Raw genomic sequence first — 17,102 nt, 5'->3', positions numbered from 1 at the left:
TACATCCTGTCATCTGGAGTTTTCACATCCGGAAGGTGGGGCTTTTGTTGCAGGAGCGGTTTGCTTTTGGAGAACCAATGTCCCGAAATGCACCATTAATGCAGTCATCAAGATAACATCAACCGACGGCAGAAATACAAATCCTGCTTTGGTAAGGCTTCAACATTTTGTTATTAGAGTGTAATAACTGTGTGTTTTTATGTACACGGCCGTTAGAGAGTATCAAAGTACCACACCTGTTTTAAGGAAGGACGAGCGACCAGTGGACCCCGAGGGCTGACCGCTTAACGTAAAGATGCGTTCAAAGAGCCCCTAATTCTTCTTAGGTTAAACTAACTAATTTAAATGTCTGCTTTGGTGTCGTAGTTTGCGTTTCATGTGTGACTATGTGAAACTGGTACAACGCTAACATTAGATGTAACATTAATAACCGCTGGTAAGTTATGTGTCGGTTAGCTAGCGTTACCAGTTATTGTTGTTTAGGGTTAACGTATGGTCAACATTAGCTTTCATTTGTGTTCAATTTGCTTTCTTTTTTAGAAATGATAAGAGCAAATGATTTTTAATATATTTGCATTCTTTTCACCAACGTTGTGGTGCTACTTGTTTAGCAAAAACGGTAGTCGTATTACCAAAGTCCATGTTTATGAGCTTTGTGATGATGGCCAGCTGTCGTTAGACATTAACGTTAGCGTTAGCTTATAAAGCCGTTATAAACTTTACAAGTTATGCTAGCGCTAAGTTACCGTTTGGCACATAATGTTATAATGTAGGTGTTGCCGGTGGTTACGTGGAGCTAATATGCTTCATTAACGTTAGCTCATTGTTAAAGTTAGCTGCTTTCACCTATATTTCCGTTGAGAATTACGCCAGCAGGGTTGTGCTGGAAAGTTTTCCCCTGTGAGGAGATGACACACCCAGGCTGGCTTATGCTTTCTTCGGCTAACGTGCTTATAATCCTAACTGTCAGCAAAAACTGCGACAGTAGTTTTCCACCACACTAGTTTGACATGTGTTAGTTAATTATGTGAGGTCTAATGCAGGTGTTTCCACATGATATCTCCTTTATGGACAATCTACTAAAGGGAATTAGAGAGGTAAATCTCTTATTGTCTAGTGAACCTATTGTAACCCAGGTAAGGAGGACCTCTGCTGATCCCTGTGCCCTTACTCCTGTTAGGGCAGCCAGAAAATGTTTTGAGACATTGGGGGTAGTTTTGGCAAAGCAACACACTTATTCCATCTCATTAATAATACTCTTTTTTTTTTTGGTATCAGGGGAAAATGACAAATATAATTCATCATCCAGATCCTCCTGTCTCACGGGTAATTAAGGCCTAGTTTAAACAACCTAAAAAAAACACTTAAACAAGCTGATTTATCATGTTTTCACCATTGTCTGCTTTACTTTATAAATACAGGATTTGGTGGTGTGCATTAGGGATGTGCTCCACTCCAGATTAGTCCTGTTATTTACTCAATACGTGCAGGGGAAAGAATGATCGATCACTCACTCGGTGCTTGTTGGCTTTTATCTGATGGCTACACCCCTAAGGCAATATTATCCATAAGCAAAGCCTGTTTGTTGTTGACAGATTTCACAGTCCTGAGACATTAGTTTTGACTAATGTGGCACAAGGCAATCACTTGCTTTATAGAATAAAAAAAAAAATACAATATAAATGTCCTGAATAAAGGGTTGAAATAAACTTAAAGAAGACTCATCATCATCTACAGCTGAATCATTGCCAATTTGGTGTCTTCCAATGCTCATGGGTCATTCTTATGACAAAAAATAACTAATTCGAATTCCGAGTAATACATGAAAATGAAATATATAGTGAAACTGCAGTATATTAAAATGACAAGCTAAATATGTCTTATGTGTGTGTGGATTGCTTCTTGATTATTCTCTTATTGTCTTCTTAGGTTTGTAAAGATTCACTGTTGAAACCACTGATTCGCTCGGGGCCTCTAGACACGTCTGAATTAATAATAGTGTTTTGTGGTGGAATTTGAGGTAAACATCGAATCTCAGAGTACATCCTCAATATCAAATGAGAGCTGAGCACTATTACTGCATCCAAGACCCACTGCAGGTCGTTGGATTCATAACATTACTCACCACGACATGAGGGCCACTGCTTAAAAAACATGGCCTGCTGATGACACACAGCAAACAACCATTATCCGATGTAATTCATGAGACCACAGTGTTCTTTGCGAGTTTGCTCTGCAAATGGTGCACACCATGCTCAGCCCAGAAGGTCATAACACTGTACACACAATTAGCATCTGGTCATAAGCCTTGGAGGATAACGGCAGGTTGAGTGAGATCATGCTTCAGTCAGTGAAAATAGCCGTTTCGTGTGTGTGGTCTCCCACAATTCATAGCCTGAAATCTCCTCTTGTGTATCCCCAGGTTAAGTTTGTTCAAGGTTAAACCCGTGAGTTAAGTTCAAGTCAGCCAGTCAGCAGGTGTCACTTATTATCACAGTTAACAAGTCTGGAATGACAGGCAGTCAACCCCCGTAAACAACTCATGAGCACATTGCTGATCTCAGCACAATCACAGCAGGCTGGGGGAAACCAATACAGGAATTGTTTTGCAGTCTTGTAGCACTCAACTAGTATCCTTGATGTTTTAAAATCTGATGCAGAGGGGTTTGTTTTGGATCTATGGTTGGCTGATATTTTTTCTGATTACCTAGTACAGGCTTTTATTTTTTTTCTCCACCATAGCAAATAATTACTTACTGTAGAAAATGCTGTTTCAGACTTTTCAGGAAAATGCTAGAAACAACACTTAAGACTATCACCGGGAGTGAAAACTCCCCAGTGAAATTCAAACTAATTAAAAAGCACAGAGTCTCGATCAGCATTGACCAGCATTGCATCTGCTTAATTCTAGCAACAACGCAGCTGGATTGTGGTTGTACTCTGGCACAGATAGATTTCTGCATAGTTGTAGACCCATTGCGAGCAAATGACATCAGGGGTGGAGAAAGGTCTTGTGAATGAGGCTGAGCCGGCTTTGCATTCCTCCTCTTTCTCTGTCAGGACTGTCTGGATCTTTATCCCTATCGCTCCAGACTTGCTCTTCTTCGCTTGAATGTTTCGTCCCAATGCTCAGCCCTCTGTTCCCTCCCTATTACTGCAACTTATCAGACTACGATGAGCATTTTCTGCAAGACTTGATTTACTCCATTTTGGACCTAACCTTGTTGGCTCATATCAAAGAGCCCCATCTGCTTTTCTGATCAGGTTTTCATTTTCTGATGAGGTGCCTGAATGACCTGGTTCTTGGTGTGTAATAGCACAGGAGTCAGAAAACCATCTGCTAATGATGTTGGCAGTGGAAGTAGAGGGAAAGGGCAGAAAGACTGGTGTCAGGCTTTTTTCTTTTTTTACTGGACTTGGAAAGTGAGTGATTATGTGCAGGAGATAGTAATGTAGATAAGTGCATACCTAGGCGCCATCAATTGTCTGCTCTCTGTCAGCTGGGAGGAAGGGAGGTTCATATATTTTGTTTGAATGTAGGTAATTACTATGCTTCCCATGCCTGAGGATTTTAATTTTTTTTTTACCCATGTGGCCATTGCAGAATATGCAGGGAGCTGTTGACAACAATCCCGACAGTCATCTGCCAAAATATGTGATCTAAAGCACTTCTTGCTAGACAGGTACATAGGAGAATTATTTTGCCTCTCTTGTTTACTTAAGTAAAAATAAATAAATAAAAGACAGGAAGGATTAAATCCTATTGTCTTTGGGCTATGAATGTTTGATAAAATGTACAATATGCTTTTGCAAGGAATTCTCAACCTCTTTTTATGTGAATCAGACAATTTTGTTTTCTTTCCCTCTTACAGGGGAATTAATTATTTTATGGGTAAAGTGATTTTTCTTCCCCCTAAGGCAGCCAATATGACAGACTGGCATACATGCAGTAGATGTGATTGCTTTGTTTATGAGGGACCAATTATGAAAAGCATTACATCCTGTTTCTTACAAGAAAGAGGAACAAGTAATGCAGATATTTGTTTGCAGAGCACCATGATAATTCAACTTTTTTGATAGGGGTCTGTTTGCCTTAGTTAGGTTGTTGCAGAGGCTTTGTATGGGGCCTTTATAAAGAACTACTCGACCCACAAAATGACCATTTGTAAATCAAGTAGTTGTTTTTGTTACATGCCTCCAAGAAGTTAGGGCAAACATATTGATTGATTGATTTATTGATTGGGGACTTTGTTAAACAACAGTAAAACTACATTAAAACATCCGTTCACAAACTTGCATGCAGCATGTGCAGTATAATCCAAATCTCACTCATCCGGTTGTATGCCCAGTACTTCCCAAACACGTGCATTTTTGCTAAATCTTCACTATTTAAAACTGAACTGAAAGTGAAACTTATCTATGCTCCCTTTGAAACCAGACTCCAAACAATGTCAGTACAAACAGTCTCTTGCACAGGAAAGTAGCGTGCTGGGGCACGTGCGTGCATTTAAACTCCGCTCAAGCAGAGCTCATGTGAACGTGCGTGCTCAGGCATGCCCAGGGCGAGCTTCTCGTAGGCAGAAGTGTTTTACATCATAACATTTTAGTGAAAGTATATGTGTGTTTGGGAAGTATTGAGCGTACAACTGAGAGAGTTGGAAAGTGCACAAGTTGTGTAAGCTTTGGCAAAGGGATGTTTTGATGTAGTTTTGCTGTTCTTAAATGTGGTCACCAATAAATCAGTATGTTCAGAGCCACAACTATTTTATGCCATAGCAAATTCACCATGAGAGTACAGGAACTGTGCTGAGTTCGGTCAATTTGAGTCCTCTATCCATTGTTCTACGTGTTTGTGTCTGTCTGTGTTAAAACATAGTGTGGTTCAGAAAATGGTGAGCAGTAACCTTAGTTTTAATGAGCCTGTCATTTCTTGTTTGGCAATATCAATAACATGCTAACACAACTTAAGCGTGTTAATATTCAGAGACTGACGAACTGGGTTTGCCATGTATGCCATGCAGTGTATGGTAACACAATGTGACTTGAGTAGGAGGTATGTGTGGAGTGGAGAGATTTGAGATCCCTGTCATCACTCTTAACTCAGCCTCTTTTTCCTCCACTGTGCTCCACTGCTAATCAATCTATTGACACACACGTGCCTTCTGAATGTGCTCTATACTCTTGCAGACATGGCCATCATTTCTATAGCTAATAGGTTACAGTATGCTCTGTGGTTCCAGCATGGAAGTCTTGCGGTTGACATGGTACAGAAAACACCAAGGGGCGAGGTTTACAAGCATCATGTGCTCCATTAACACATCAGAGCTGTGAGGGAGAGGAATACTAGGGGATTTTTGGTAGATTTTTTTCCTGTGCTGCTGTCATGGCTTACAACTCCTCAAAATGTAAACCATGATAGCACCGCAGGCCTCTAGCATAGTGTAGGTGGTATGTAACTGAGCCTGTTGTGTCTCCTGTCAGGCAAATGAAAAAATATAAGGCAAGTTGGAGATAAGTAGTGGGCTGTTGGGAGTTACTCAGCAGGAACGAATAGATTTGTTAGTGAATGCATGCCAAGATCTGCACTCTTCTTTCTGTCCACCCTGAACCAATCCAGTGGAATGCATAAGTAATGGGAAAGACATGAGTGTTCGGATAAGATCATCAGGGTCGGATGCAGGGAGGTTAGAGAGGATATCTGTTGTGTGTTATAGGCTAGATCCAAAACAGCTTTTGCATCACAATGTCATCATGTATGTATTTGCTCTCTATATACAGTACCACAACATGGTGTGATGTTTTGTCTGAGTCATTGTTCTGGCAGTTGAATGGGATCAGTGTGGAAGGCTTCACTATACATTTGCACTTCCATGATAATGTCGATATGAATGAGAAAAAGGAAAACCATTTTAGAATAGAGGTGTGTATGAAAAAGCAGCTCACTTAGTGTTGCCGAAGTAGGAAGGATTGTACCACAGAGAGGATTTAGTTCCCCGCTGGCCGGCCTGCTGCCCGGTTTCGTCAAAGGCTCCTCTGTGCACTCCTCTGGCCAAGAGTTGTTAGTATGCATTGTGGGGTGTTTTTTGAGAATTTCTTCTTTGCTGCCGTATACCGTCTTTTTAATTGGGCCAAATCATTTCCTGATCTCCACCGGCAGTGACCGTTATAACTGCTGTATCTTGACTAAACACATTTGTGCAATGCCTCCACTGTAATCTGCTGTTAAAATGTGCATCGTTGGTTGCTCTGTGATAAACAAACTTTAGGATCCTGAATCCTAGTTGCTGCGTGTTACCCAAACCTCATGACTGAGGTGACTCATTGTTTTTCCCCCAGTGAGCTGTGATTATGACTAGTTAGATAGGTAGCTGTCCAGAAGCAGTCCCCACTTCACATTTGCTGGAGTACTAGTGAAAAACATTTTCAGTGTAGGAGCAGTAAAAATTGGACGAGACACAGCATGAGTTTTGCAGGTTGTTCATTAGAAAGGGAGTTGCGTATTGCTGGCAGCAGAACTATCAAGGAGGAATCTGTTTAGATGTAACAAGAGTCAGTGCTGTCCGAGAAAAAAAACATGTTTTGCAAGTATGATGAATATCAACATTTTTGAGTGGGAATTCACCATTATTTTCCCCCCTCAAATGACATCACATCCTGTAACGTCTGTTGTATATTCACATAGCATCAGTGCAACATCACTGTGTTTCAGTTCAGCTGCACCCACTGTAGGCCACCTCAGATTGTTTTGGTTGACTCATTTAGCCCACTGATGATGAGAGAAACAGCCACACTGAGCTAATCTCGCTCTCAGATCCTTGGGATCCTGTGGGTTGTTATTGGGCCAGTAAAGCCCCTGCTTTCTCCATCAGATGGGGAGAGGAAATCCCCTCACCTCTGTGACCTCAGGAATGCAGAGAGAGCGAATCATCAGGTTCTCTGAAACTGAGGCACAGATATCTTGAATTTACACACACTTAATTTCACTTTCTTTTATCTAGAGATTTCAGTACATGACATTAAATTTGTACATCACTATGTTCACACCTGGTTTGTTTGTACCAGTTAAACTCCTAGCACCTGCACATGTGAGAGAGGGTTCAGTGTTGGGCTGTACCCAACTCAGAATTCCTTTTAGTCAAATTGGATGTGGCTGTTTAACATGAATAATTTGACTATTTCCTACTTTTCCCCATATAGTTTGGGAGGTTGAACAGGTTTTGACAGGTAGCCTATGTTCAGGGTGACATTCATGTAATATGATAAACACGCCAAGTTAGTCCTGTGAGCTAAAGCCAAGTTAGCCTTCCGAGCCAATATATGCTAACTATGCTAACAATGACTCAGAAATGTGTCAACATTTTTTGCCAATTCTAGACATCAAACAAATGTTAGAGGCTATCATAATATATTGCTGTGAACTGTAAATTCATCACGTCTAGGCAGAACGCTGAAGATACCATTATCTTGGAGTCTGACCAGGCAAAACCTCTCTCTCCGGCCAGCTGCCTTGATCTTACTGAAGCCCTTTTAATACGGTGATCTCTGTAGGGCCATTTCATAGTCCCACCTTCATGCCGCCTTTGTATTTTTACACAGAAACATCCACAGGTGACATCATGCAGCTCCCAGTGTGTGATTTTTTTAGATGGCATGCCAATGAAGTGGAATCAAAAGAGGCTTGACAGGTGTGACGTGTAACAGTGCCTGTCTCTAGTGTGACATAAGATATGCATCATCAGTGCTTTATAAACAATAATAATTATGCAACACAGCAATAATCAGGAGCTCCGGCATCTCGTTTCCCAATTCGGTGACATATTTGGCCTTTTGGAGTTAGCTGCTAACTGCTATCACCTACTATTTAAATCTCCTGCAATGGGTTGCATGCATTACATGTCATCCGTGATCCCATCCTGCCGGCTTTACAGACATTGTTATGGCGCGCCTTGAAGAGGCAGTGTAAAGGGGCTTTAGACTTAACCTGAGTCTGGGTCAGCCCATCTGCCTAAACTGGAGAGCAGTGTGAATGGACGACTGAAATGTCCCTGTAAGTACACTGCATACTGACTTACCAAAAAAAACCTACTGCTCACCCTGAAGAATCTCAGTTGACTGAGGGGTCTCCAAATAATGATTCAAACTTTGACTTTCAGAGGGCAGACCTAGTTCAGTGACAGACCATACCCGAAGAAGGAGAGCGGCATATTCATGAACTGGAGAATATAATAGGAATATGTTCAAATACCAGTCACCATATTGTTATTAGAATCACAATTAAGTGATTAAATTGTTGGTTATTGACCTCTTAATCATCCTCAAGCATACCTAAAGAAGAGCAAGGCTGATTGATGGTCATGTTCTATTTTAGGTAAATTGATGATTTGGCAGGCTTGGTAGCATCAATACGAATTCTTTGGCTCTATGTGCTTGCTTTTATTAGTGTCTGTGCCCTGGCAAACCTTGTAGCATTCATGTCAGAGTGTTCAGATGAGCAGGAAGGGAACACTGACCCATTCTCCAAAGGGACTCCTGATGAATTCTTGTAGCCCACACTGACACTGATGTCATCTATATTTCAGGAGCTTAGCGACCAGAGTTGTCTATTAGACTGTACCCCTCCTTCTCCATAGCCCTACAACCCCTAAAAGGGCTAGCACCAAGCAGACTCCAGTAACATATCTGGGTCAAGCCTAAATACTAATTCCTCTTTTGCTAGTGCCCCCTGTGCCACATGGTTAACTGCATCTGGTGGAAGTATGGAGGAACACCTGCCCTGAGGTCTGAACTTCTTTGAAAAAGTTGCACTATGCTCTTTTAGTGCTAAGCAGATATTTTCCCCGTTCAGTTTATCAACTGTGATTGCTTTATTTATAGCATTGGGATCTGATCTGTGGGTGCACATGCGCACAGGGAAGTGGGTTACAAGTGAATAATTTAGATAGTGACCCCTATGCATAAATGCTGAGTTTGGCATAGGTTCTTTCAGAAGGTGTGTAATTGTGTGTGTATGTCTGTGTGGATATCCTTCCTATGAGACCTTTTACTGGCCTGGTTACTGATAACAAAGACAGGAAGAGCACAGGTCAGGCTTCCTGGTCAGGGAGAGTGGAACCATGGTGCCACATGCTCAGCATCCACCACCGTCACACTATGGCTGGCATACTAAAGTGTAGGTTAATTTGATGCAAACCACATGTTCCCTTTTGCTTGTGGACAGTGCAAGGAAATGTTGCAGCAAGTGCTCACATGCACAATTGCCCAGTTATTTGTTTATTGTGGGGTTATGACACTGTCTCTACATTTCTAATGAAACCTTAATGTAAAAATGGAAAAAACTACCAGAGTAAGATATATGAGGTTTTTTTTTCCTGCCATCAGCAGGATTGTTTTTTCTCCTCAGCCTCGTCTGGTTAACTCTCAGTGCACGCTCATCTCTCTGTATGAACTGAAGTGAAATGTTTACTGATAGGGAGGAGCAGGTTGGGAATAATGCCATGAATCAGCTTAGTGCTCCCATTAGTGAGACATCCTGAGAGGAGGGAAGATATTGTTCTTTCTATAGATAGAGATAAAATGATAGGAAGAAAGGAGGTAAAGGAAAAAGTGATGATGTGACAGCAGCAGTATTGAGTCATCTGACAGACAGACTTTCAGGATACCAGCTCAGGGTGTCTGTCACAACTCAAAGGCTTCTCTGCTTAAGTTACCATTTGTTTGTATTTATGTGACATCTATGTACAGTATCACCAACCAGATGCTCAACTGTGTATTTGTTCAGAGTTGGTAGTGAGGTGAGTAAATAGCTGGGTGTTGGGTCACTGGTTTCTTACTGTTGACCTACTCAATGGGATTGTCAAGGGTGGACCCCAGATAACAGTGTGTGCTTACACCTAAAACTGAGTTCAGTATTTGCAGAAGGGTTAACTTATGAATGCTGAATGTCATTCGTAATAATCAGACAGAAAGCAGTATAATTGTGTCAGGAGGCTAGACCACAGGAAGTGATGGGCTTGGACTTCTGCTGTGTCATAAGAACACAGGATATTGGCTATTTGGTTGAACTCCCGGAGACTGTCTCAGTGGGCCAAGATGCATCCTATAATCCAGACGTACAGGATTTCACTTTTGTGTCATTTTCTGTCATTCACGTACAGCTATCGGTCATTACAATGAAAGGCAAAATGCCAGACCATGTCTCTGAAGGATTAAACAATCATTAAAAAGGCCATTAGTGGCTGTGTTTATGGCCGTTTTAATGCAGTGTACCATAACAGTCAAACTAGGGATGCTCAGTATTGAAATTTGTGCCAATATCCAATCATTGTTTATGGTAATGTCTGCTGATAGAGCTATAATTCTTCATTTCTCTGCAATAAGAGCACAAGGCCTCTTCCCACAGGTGGCCTATCATACAGAAATGTGATCCTGCGGTCAAAGATATAGCAACTAAAATAGCACTTGTAGTGTTGGGGAAATATCCAACCAGTTGACGGCTACTAGTTGTAGATTGATTAACTGTTTTAACTTGCCTACTGATCAGTCTGTGCACATGTGGGCGTCTTTATACAGTCATTTCCTCTCAATCCAAACACAGTGCAGGCTAAGACATGGCAGGCAGACATTTACAACGTAGTCAGTTTTCCAAAGTTGTGTCTGACAGAGATAGAAGATATGGAAGTCAAGTGAAAGCAATTAACTCTGAGCTTTCACCTTCCGAGGGCAGGGCCCATATAGTGCAGATAGATGGCCAATGACATCTCCCGTCTTTTAAACGAGGCTAGCACATGGTGCCCTATTTTAATTCATCCCTAAATGCTGTCTCGCAGTGGAGAATGATAGCTTCATTACTTCTGATCAGCTGCAATGACCTTTTGATGGCGAACTTTATAAAGTTCCAGGATTCATGAGTAGGCAATTTGGCACTTTAATGGGAATGGTGGGGGTTAGGATTCAAGATTTGTTGGAGCAAAGCCTAGCACCTTGGCACAGCAAGTTACTGTCATAGGGAAGGCTGTGAAGTAACTACTGTCATCTGTCCACACACTTGTGTTCTCTCTGTACGGAGGTTTGTCACTGTAGGTATTGATATGTTTCCACTTGTCATTCACAGGTTGTGTCAGAAAGTGTCAGAGTGCAGAGGAAGTGTATGTGTGAGTGTGTGTGCATGTGTGCGTGAAAGAGACACAAAGAAGAATACAGTGATGGCTACCAGTAAAAGTAAAAACCAGAGCTCTCTGGCACTGCACAAGGTGATAATGGTGGGCAGTGGAGGCGTGGGGAAGTCGGCTCTCACTCTGCAGTTTATGTATGACGAGGTGAGTTAACACACCCCATGAACACCTTATGAGAATACGTAACCTGCAAAATGACCATTTGTTACCATTACTCACTGTGTTACGTTGAATTTGTGAAGAAAACGTTTTTCTCGCATGTGTCCACAGTGAATTAACAACAGCAAAACTTAACTAAAACATCCATTTACGAACTTTCACACAACTCATGCAGTAATGTCAAAGTCTCATTTATGAAGTTGTATGCTCGGCACTTTACAAACACATGGATTTTCACGAAAATGTTACAGTAAAAAACACTTCCCCCTGCGAGTAGTGTGCCCTGAGTGTGCCCATGTGTATTAGCTCCTTTTGAGCAGAGTTCAAATACATGTATGTGACCATGCTTACTTCACGGCCTTGCATGAGACTGTTTGTACTGACATCTTTTAAATCATATCAATTAAAGCCGCTACAAGGAACTTTTAACTGGATATACAAAAGTCTCTTGTTTCTGCTGATGTCTGAGCGTGACCTACAACAACAAATGAGACCATCAGTGTGAAGATAAGCTATTTCTATATAGTGTATATCCATACCTTTAGGAAACTGTGTCCGGGTCCACCCCAGGTCACTTCCAGGACGAAATGATTTATGGCACTAAGACGGCACACGTCATCTTACCTAGCTGCTTACATTTAGTGACTCTTATAAATAGTTGCTATTCCTCCTCCTCAACCCGACGTCCACCGGGAGTTAAAATAGCAGCAATCATCGGGTAAAAGTTCTGTGAAAGCACTGGACTCACCAACAGTCAGCCACGTCTCAGTCACACAGAGAAAATCCAGTCCTCGGGAAGTCAGGAAGTCCTTCAGGATAAACGTTTTGTTCGCTAGCGATCTAGCATTTACCAGCCCAATCCTGGCAGGAGCCAGCGGGTCCGCGGCATTAGCTGTCTGGGGAGCCACACACAGAGGCCGCAGGTTGCGCAGATTCACCCCGCGCCAGCGGGGACGAGGAGAGCAGGGGCCGCGGGGCTGGAACACCTCATCCGGGCCGACGACAGGTACCAGCCAGGCGTCGACAGAGTCCAGCGAGTGCCAAGAAATAAAGAGGCGAGGCACCGCTCCATACTCAGTCCAAGAAGCCGTGGAAGTGCTCGCCAAACAGGCCTTCAGCCTTACCAACTGACTGCTGCATTTACCCCGGCGGCGGTGGTGCTTATGCCGGAGAGGTGGCGATGGGGCACGGCAGAGGTGAGCTGGGATCCCCGATAGGAGCGGGGGCAAAGTTTTCCCGTCTTGATGTTTCATTCATCCCCAAAACAAACACATACGCGAGCCAGGTAAACATCTTTACGACAGTACGCGCTAGAGCTCATGGGAAATGTAGGCTTCATTCCGGCAAAACACTACCACTTTTGTCCACAGGGTCGGATGAAGTATTCCTTCAATACTGCTTTGGGTTCAGGGTGACCACATAGATAGAGAAGAGGAAGAATGCCTTTATTGTCACTGCACACAATACAACAAAATTTGCTATTGCACCCTATAAAGATATTATTACAATTTATAAAATACTATGGCACGTGATAGGTAGGGTTTCAACAGTAAGCACAGGTCAGAAGCACCTCTTTGTCTAACCAGTTCACTTTTTTATTTTGTATCCAGTGTCCTAATCTCAATATCACCTATTTGCTTAACATGTTGGCTTTGTCAGCACTTCCTCTAAAGTCTTTCTTTTAGTGGTTCACCAATGGAAAGCTTTTAACTTAAAAGAAATGCAATGAGTGTTCAATTCAAAATGGTTCAGAAAACTGTAAAGCTGCTACTGTTACATGGAAGTAGGAACATGAATTTAGGGAACAACAGTGACTTCTACGTCACAGAGCTGCTACAAAACTACTAAAAGGTCAGCATGGATTCTTGTAAAAAGACACTTTTCTTAAGTCCACTGCTTGCTCGACCATATACATTGTGTACTGTGACAGCAATCACGTTTGGCTCTCCCACCAAGCAGCATCTCAGCTGCGTATTTCAGTCATGTCTGATGTCCATTAGATGGCTCAGAAATGCTTCCATTTAACCAGTGTAGCAGTCTACATGTAACTGCTCATGCTTTACTGATTCTTTATACATTTAAATACAGCTGGTAGCATTTTTCATGCTTGAACCTTTTCAAAGAAATGTATCTCTTCGTCCCCAGTTTGTGGAGGACTACGAGCCCACCAAGGCAGACAGCTACAGGAAGAAGGTGGTTCTGGATGGGGAGGAGGTCCAGATCGACATTCTGGATACAGCCGGCCAGGAGGACTACGCTGCCATCAGGGACAACTATTTTCGCAGCGGGGAGGGCTTCCTGCTGGTCTTCTCCATCACAGAGCATGAGTCCTTCACTGCTACTGTGGAGTTCAGGTACTGTATCCTACCTTTATCTGTCTGTGTGTGGATTCTAAAGACCCTGTGGGAGCTTAGACTACAATAATTACATATCAACCAGTACATGTTGCTGATATAATGTTTGGTTATATTGTTGTTGTAGAATTCATTTGTACTAGACAAGGGCCACAAACAAGCATTTTTTTGCTTCCAATCCCAGTCCAAGAAATTTCATAAGAGTATCTGCCAGTACCATGTCCTAGATTAAAAATGCAAATCCAGGTAAGAAGATTGTTTAGGAGCTCTGCATTTAGAAAAAGATACCCTGCAGCACAGATTCGCTTTGATGGTTTTCTATAGTGTGTTATGCAATTTTATATTTTGTTGCGGCACGGAGGTTTGGATAGGATTTAGAGAGCCCCTCTTTAACATGAACAAAATGCTGACGCTCCAGTGCAGATTTCAGTCAACAGCACTGTAGAATCATGTACACCTGCAAAATGTTGCGAAACCAGAAGTAAAGTGATTGTCATTACATCTGTCCGGGAATCATTATTTGACACACTTAATGATTTGAATTAGGAAATGGCCCAGGCTCTTTGAAGGAACACCATCAATAACGAAATGCCCCGAATGGCATCTATACTGATCTTGCCACCCAGCTCTTAAAATGTTTTTTAATGAACTGTACATTTTATCACAATCAAAAGACATGTATATGGAAAAGTGGCAAAAATACCAACAATACACAAACTGTGCCGGCAGGGAGCAGATCTTGCGGGTGAAGGCGGAAGAGGACAAGATCCCTCTCCTGCTGGTAGGGAACAAGTCGGACCTGGAGGAGCGCAGGCAGGTATCTGTGGACGAGGCCCGGGGGAAAGCCGAGGAGTGGGGCGTCCAGTACGTCGAAACATCAGCCAAAACCAGAGCCAACGTTGACAAGGTGAGTCCACACACATTCACACGTATTATAAATTGATGTATTTCAAATTTGGGATATCGATTTATCTACGTCAGGTTTGCATGTTATGATTGTTTTTCTCTCCCCAGGTGTTTTTTGACCTGATGCGTGAAGTTCGAGGCAAGAAAATGTCCGAAAACAAAGATAAAAACGGAAAAGGAAAGAACAAGAAGAACAAGAAGAGCTTCAGAGAAAGATGCTGTTTACTTTGAACACTTCATGGACCTTGACAACCCACAGTACAGCTGTTAAGTTGGGGGAACAAAGCAGAGCGTCCTTGCCATTGTCATTCAAACGAAATTTGATCTTTTTTAATAGCTGGTTTTAGTTTAGTGATTAGAACAATCTCAAGCTCTTTTTTTTTGTTTTTGATTAATAAAATCTGAGTTGCTGTTTCATTGGAAGATAACCACTGTTGTGATTGTGACTCGGACTGCAGTTCCTGATGGCTCACAGTAAGCCAATGACCAAACTGCCATTGACACTAACTCTGCTGCTCAAGACATTCTCCACTGTTAAACTCAGCGATTATACTGCCTTTGACTTAGGTTCAGTGTGTTTTACACCAGAATTGTTGAGTCTTTGTCAAGTAAACAGTGCTCTTAATTTCTTTACCTGCTCTTAATCTTAACCTTTATAATCCTTACTCTATGTTAGTATAGACCCCTTGAGTCTATGTTCATCAATTTACCAGGAACTCTAATGCTGCTGTCTGTCTTATTTGTGATCAGTTATGATGACACTTAATGTTGTGTCTATTGAAGATGTTGGCCTCATTCATTCATCTGTCCAGACTCTGATCTTTACGACTTCAGAGCACATTTGGAATGGCTGGAATTTCTTTTTAAAAATATTCTCATTTTTGAGCCCTTGAGGCTGCTGGTTTTTCTTTTAGTTCTTCCAAGGATTTGTGATTTTCCGACCACAGAAGAATCAGTGCAATCAGAGGACGTGTTGCCAAACAGGGTAATTTCATTCCACTGCTATCAGGCCTTACTTGATTACTGCAAATCAATCAAAGGATGCTTTGCAGGTTTTTTTTAGGACTACTGCAAGATAAAATGTTTGGTGACTATATATCACAGAAAAACCCAAATTTATGGTGAGGATTTGTATCACTCAGCTCTCAGAGCTTCATGTAGATATTTTAGCATTTGTTAAATATTCTAAGGCTGTGAAGAGAAGGTTGTAATGTGATTACTTGTATTTTTTAGTTATGTTCATATAATCTGGCCCTTCCTACCTTCCTCACAGTGCAGAATACTTCCTGTTTTACGTGATTGTTGAAAATTGGAGTTTGTACTGTGAGACAGGGGTTGACAATCCAGGAGGCCATCATGCTTCTGGTCCACAATGTCATAATAATCAATAATGTCTTATTTCTCTTAAAAATTTTGATGTTCTTTTCATTCTTTGGTCTTCTTAATAACATGCACTACATTGCCAATACCTAAGAGGTGGACTTCATGCTGAATGGAGTCCCACTGGAGACTTTTAAACAGTTTCTGCCAACAAAATCACAGAAAAATCAGACTATGTTTGTGGATGTACAGTATGTATGTTAATTAACTGGGTGAGTGTGCAGAAAATTGTACTACCTACTTTTATGTGTCTGTGTGAGTGGACCTTTGAAGAGGGCGCCAACTTCTTAACTTGTTTAATCAAGTGCTTCAGTGAACAACATGTTTCTACCACTGCCTAAACCTTTCTTTGTAACATGTCCTCCCTTCTTTTACTTCCTACTGCTGTGAGTGTGCTTTTGTCTCTGCAGCGAGAGTGTTGCCGAATAAATCCTTTTTTTTCTTTGTAAGTGCTAGTCATTATTTTAAATATATTCATATGTCACAAGTTCACACTGAGCAATCCTGATTTTCATTTTTTTATTAGAACCATAGAAAGAGATGATACACATTTGATCTAATTGAATTTTGAAACCAATTAAATTCAAAGTGAATTGGCTCCCTCCAGTAGTGTGAGGGCTGCTTATTGCCCTCCTCTGGCTGGTGGAGGCAATGGATCTGCTCTTGCTACTCACTGTACGGACACTGTACAGTTACCCTGGCATTACCCACTGAAGTAAAATGTTATGGTTGTCATTTGTTGTTCCCTTTGGGGCATTCTGTGTCCCAGTTCAGTCAAAAAACCCAGCAGTTACTCACTTTGCATTGATTGTTCCTCTGCCATCTAGTAAAGAATGCCAACGGCCTGTTTTTCTCAAATTTGACAGTGATATACTACCGCAGTTTTTATTAACCTTACAGGCTTATCTTACATGGCAGCATGAGCGTAACACACCCTCAAGATGAACCAGTCGTGGGCTCTCATTGCTGAACCCCTCGGGGTGGCTGGGTTGGTGAAACTCATTTCACAACATGAAAACAGGGTTGACTACATCACCAGGCAAAGACAAACCATGTATCACTTAGAAAATACTTTTCTTGCGAAGGATGGCAGGAAGTCTCTTCCCTCTGTTGTGCAAAAGGAAGGAAATAT

The 17,102-nt window shown here is 41.8% G+C and overlaps 1 protein-coding gene across 1 annotated transcript; it reads left to right on the top strand.

Annotated features, from left to right (window-relative positions):
* On the top strand, nt 1–16,419 carry ralba (v-ral simian leukemia viral oncogene homolog Ba (ras related)). The gene is made up of 5 exons (XM_049594158.1): nt 1–151; nt 11,111–11,315; nt 13,476–13,684; nt 14,414–14,591; nt 14,699–16,419. Exons 2-5 carry the CDS (start codon nt 11,202–11,204, stop codon nt 14,819–14,821), a joined length of 624 nt encoding a protein of 207 aa, XP_049450115.1. The 5' UTR covers nt 1–151; nt 11,111–11,201; the 3' UTR covers nt 14,822–16,419.
* The last annotated feature ends 683 nt before the right edge of the window (nt 16,420–17,102 follow it).

This window comes from Epinephelus fuscoguttatus, linkage group LG13 (genome assembly GCF_011397635.1).
Source record: "Epinephelus fuscoguttatus linkage group LG13, E.fuscoguttatus.final_Chr_v1".
NCBI lineage: Eukaryota > Metazoa > Chordata > Actinopteri > Perciformes > Serranidae > Epinephelus > Epinephelus fuscoguttatus.
Note: the sequence above shows the minus strand (reverse complement) of the source record. Positions and strands in the feature narration are given on the sequence as shown.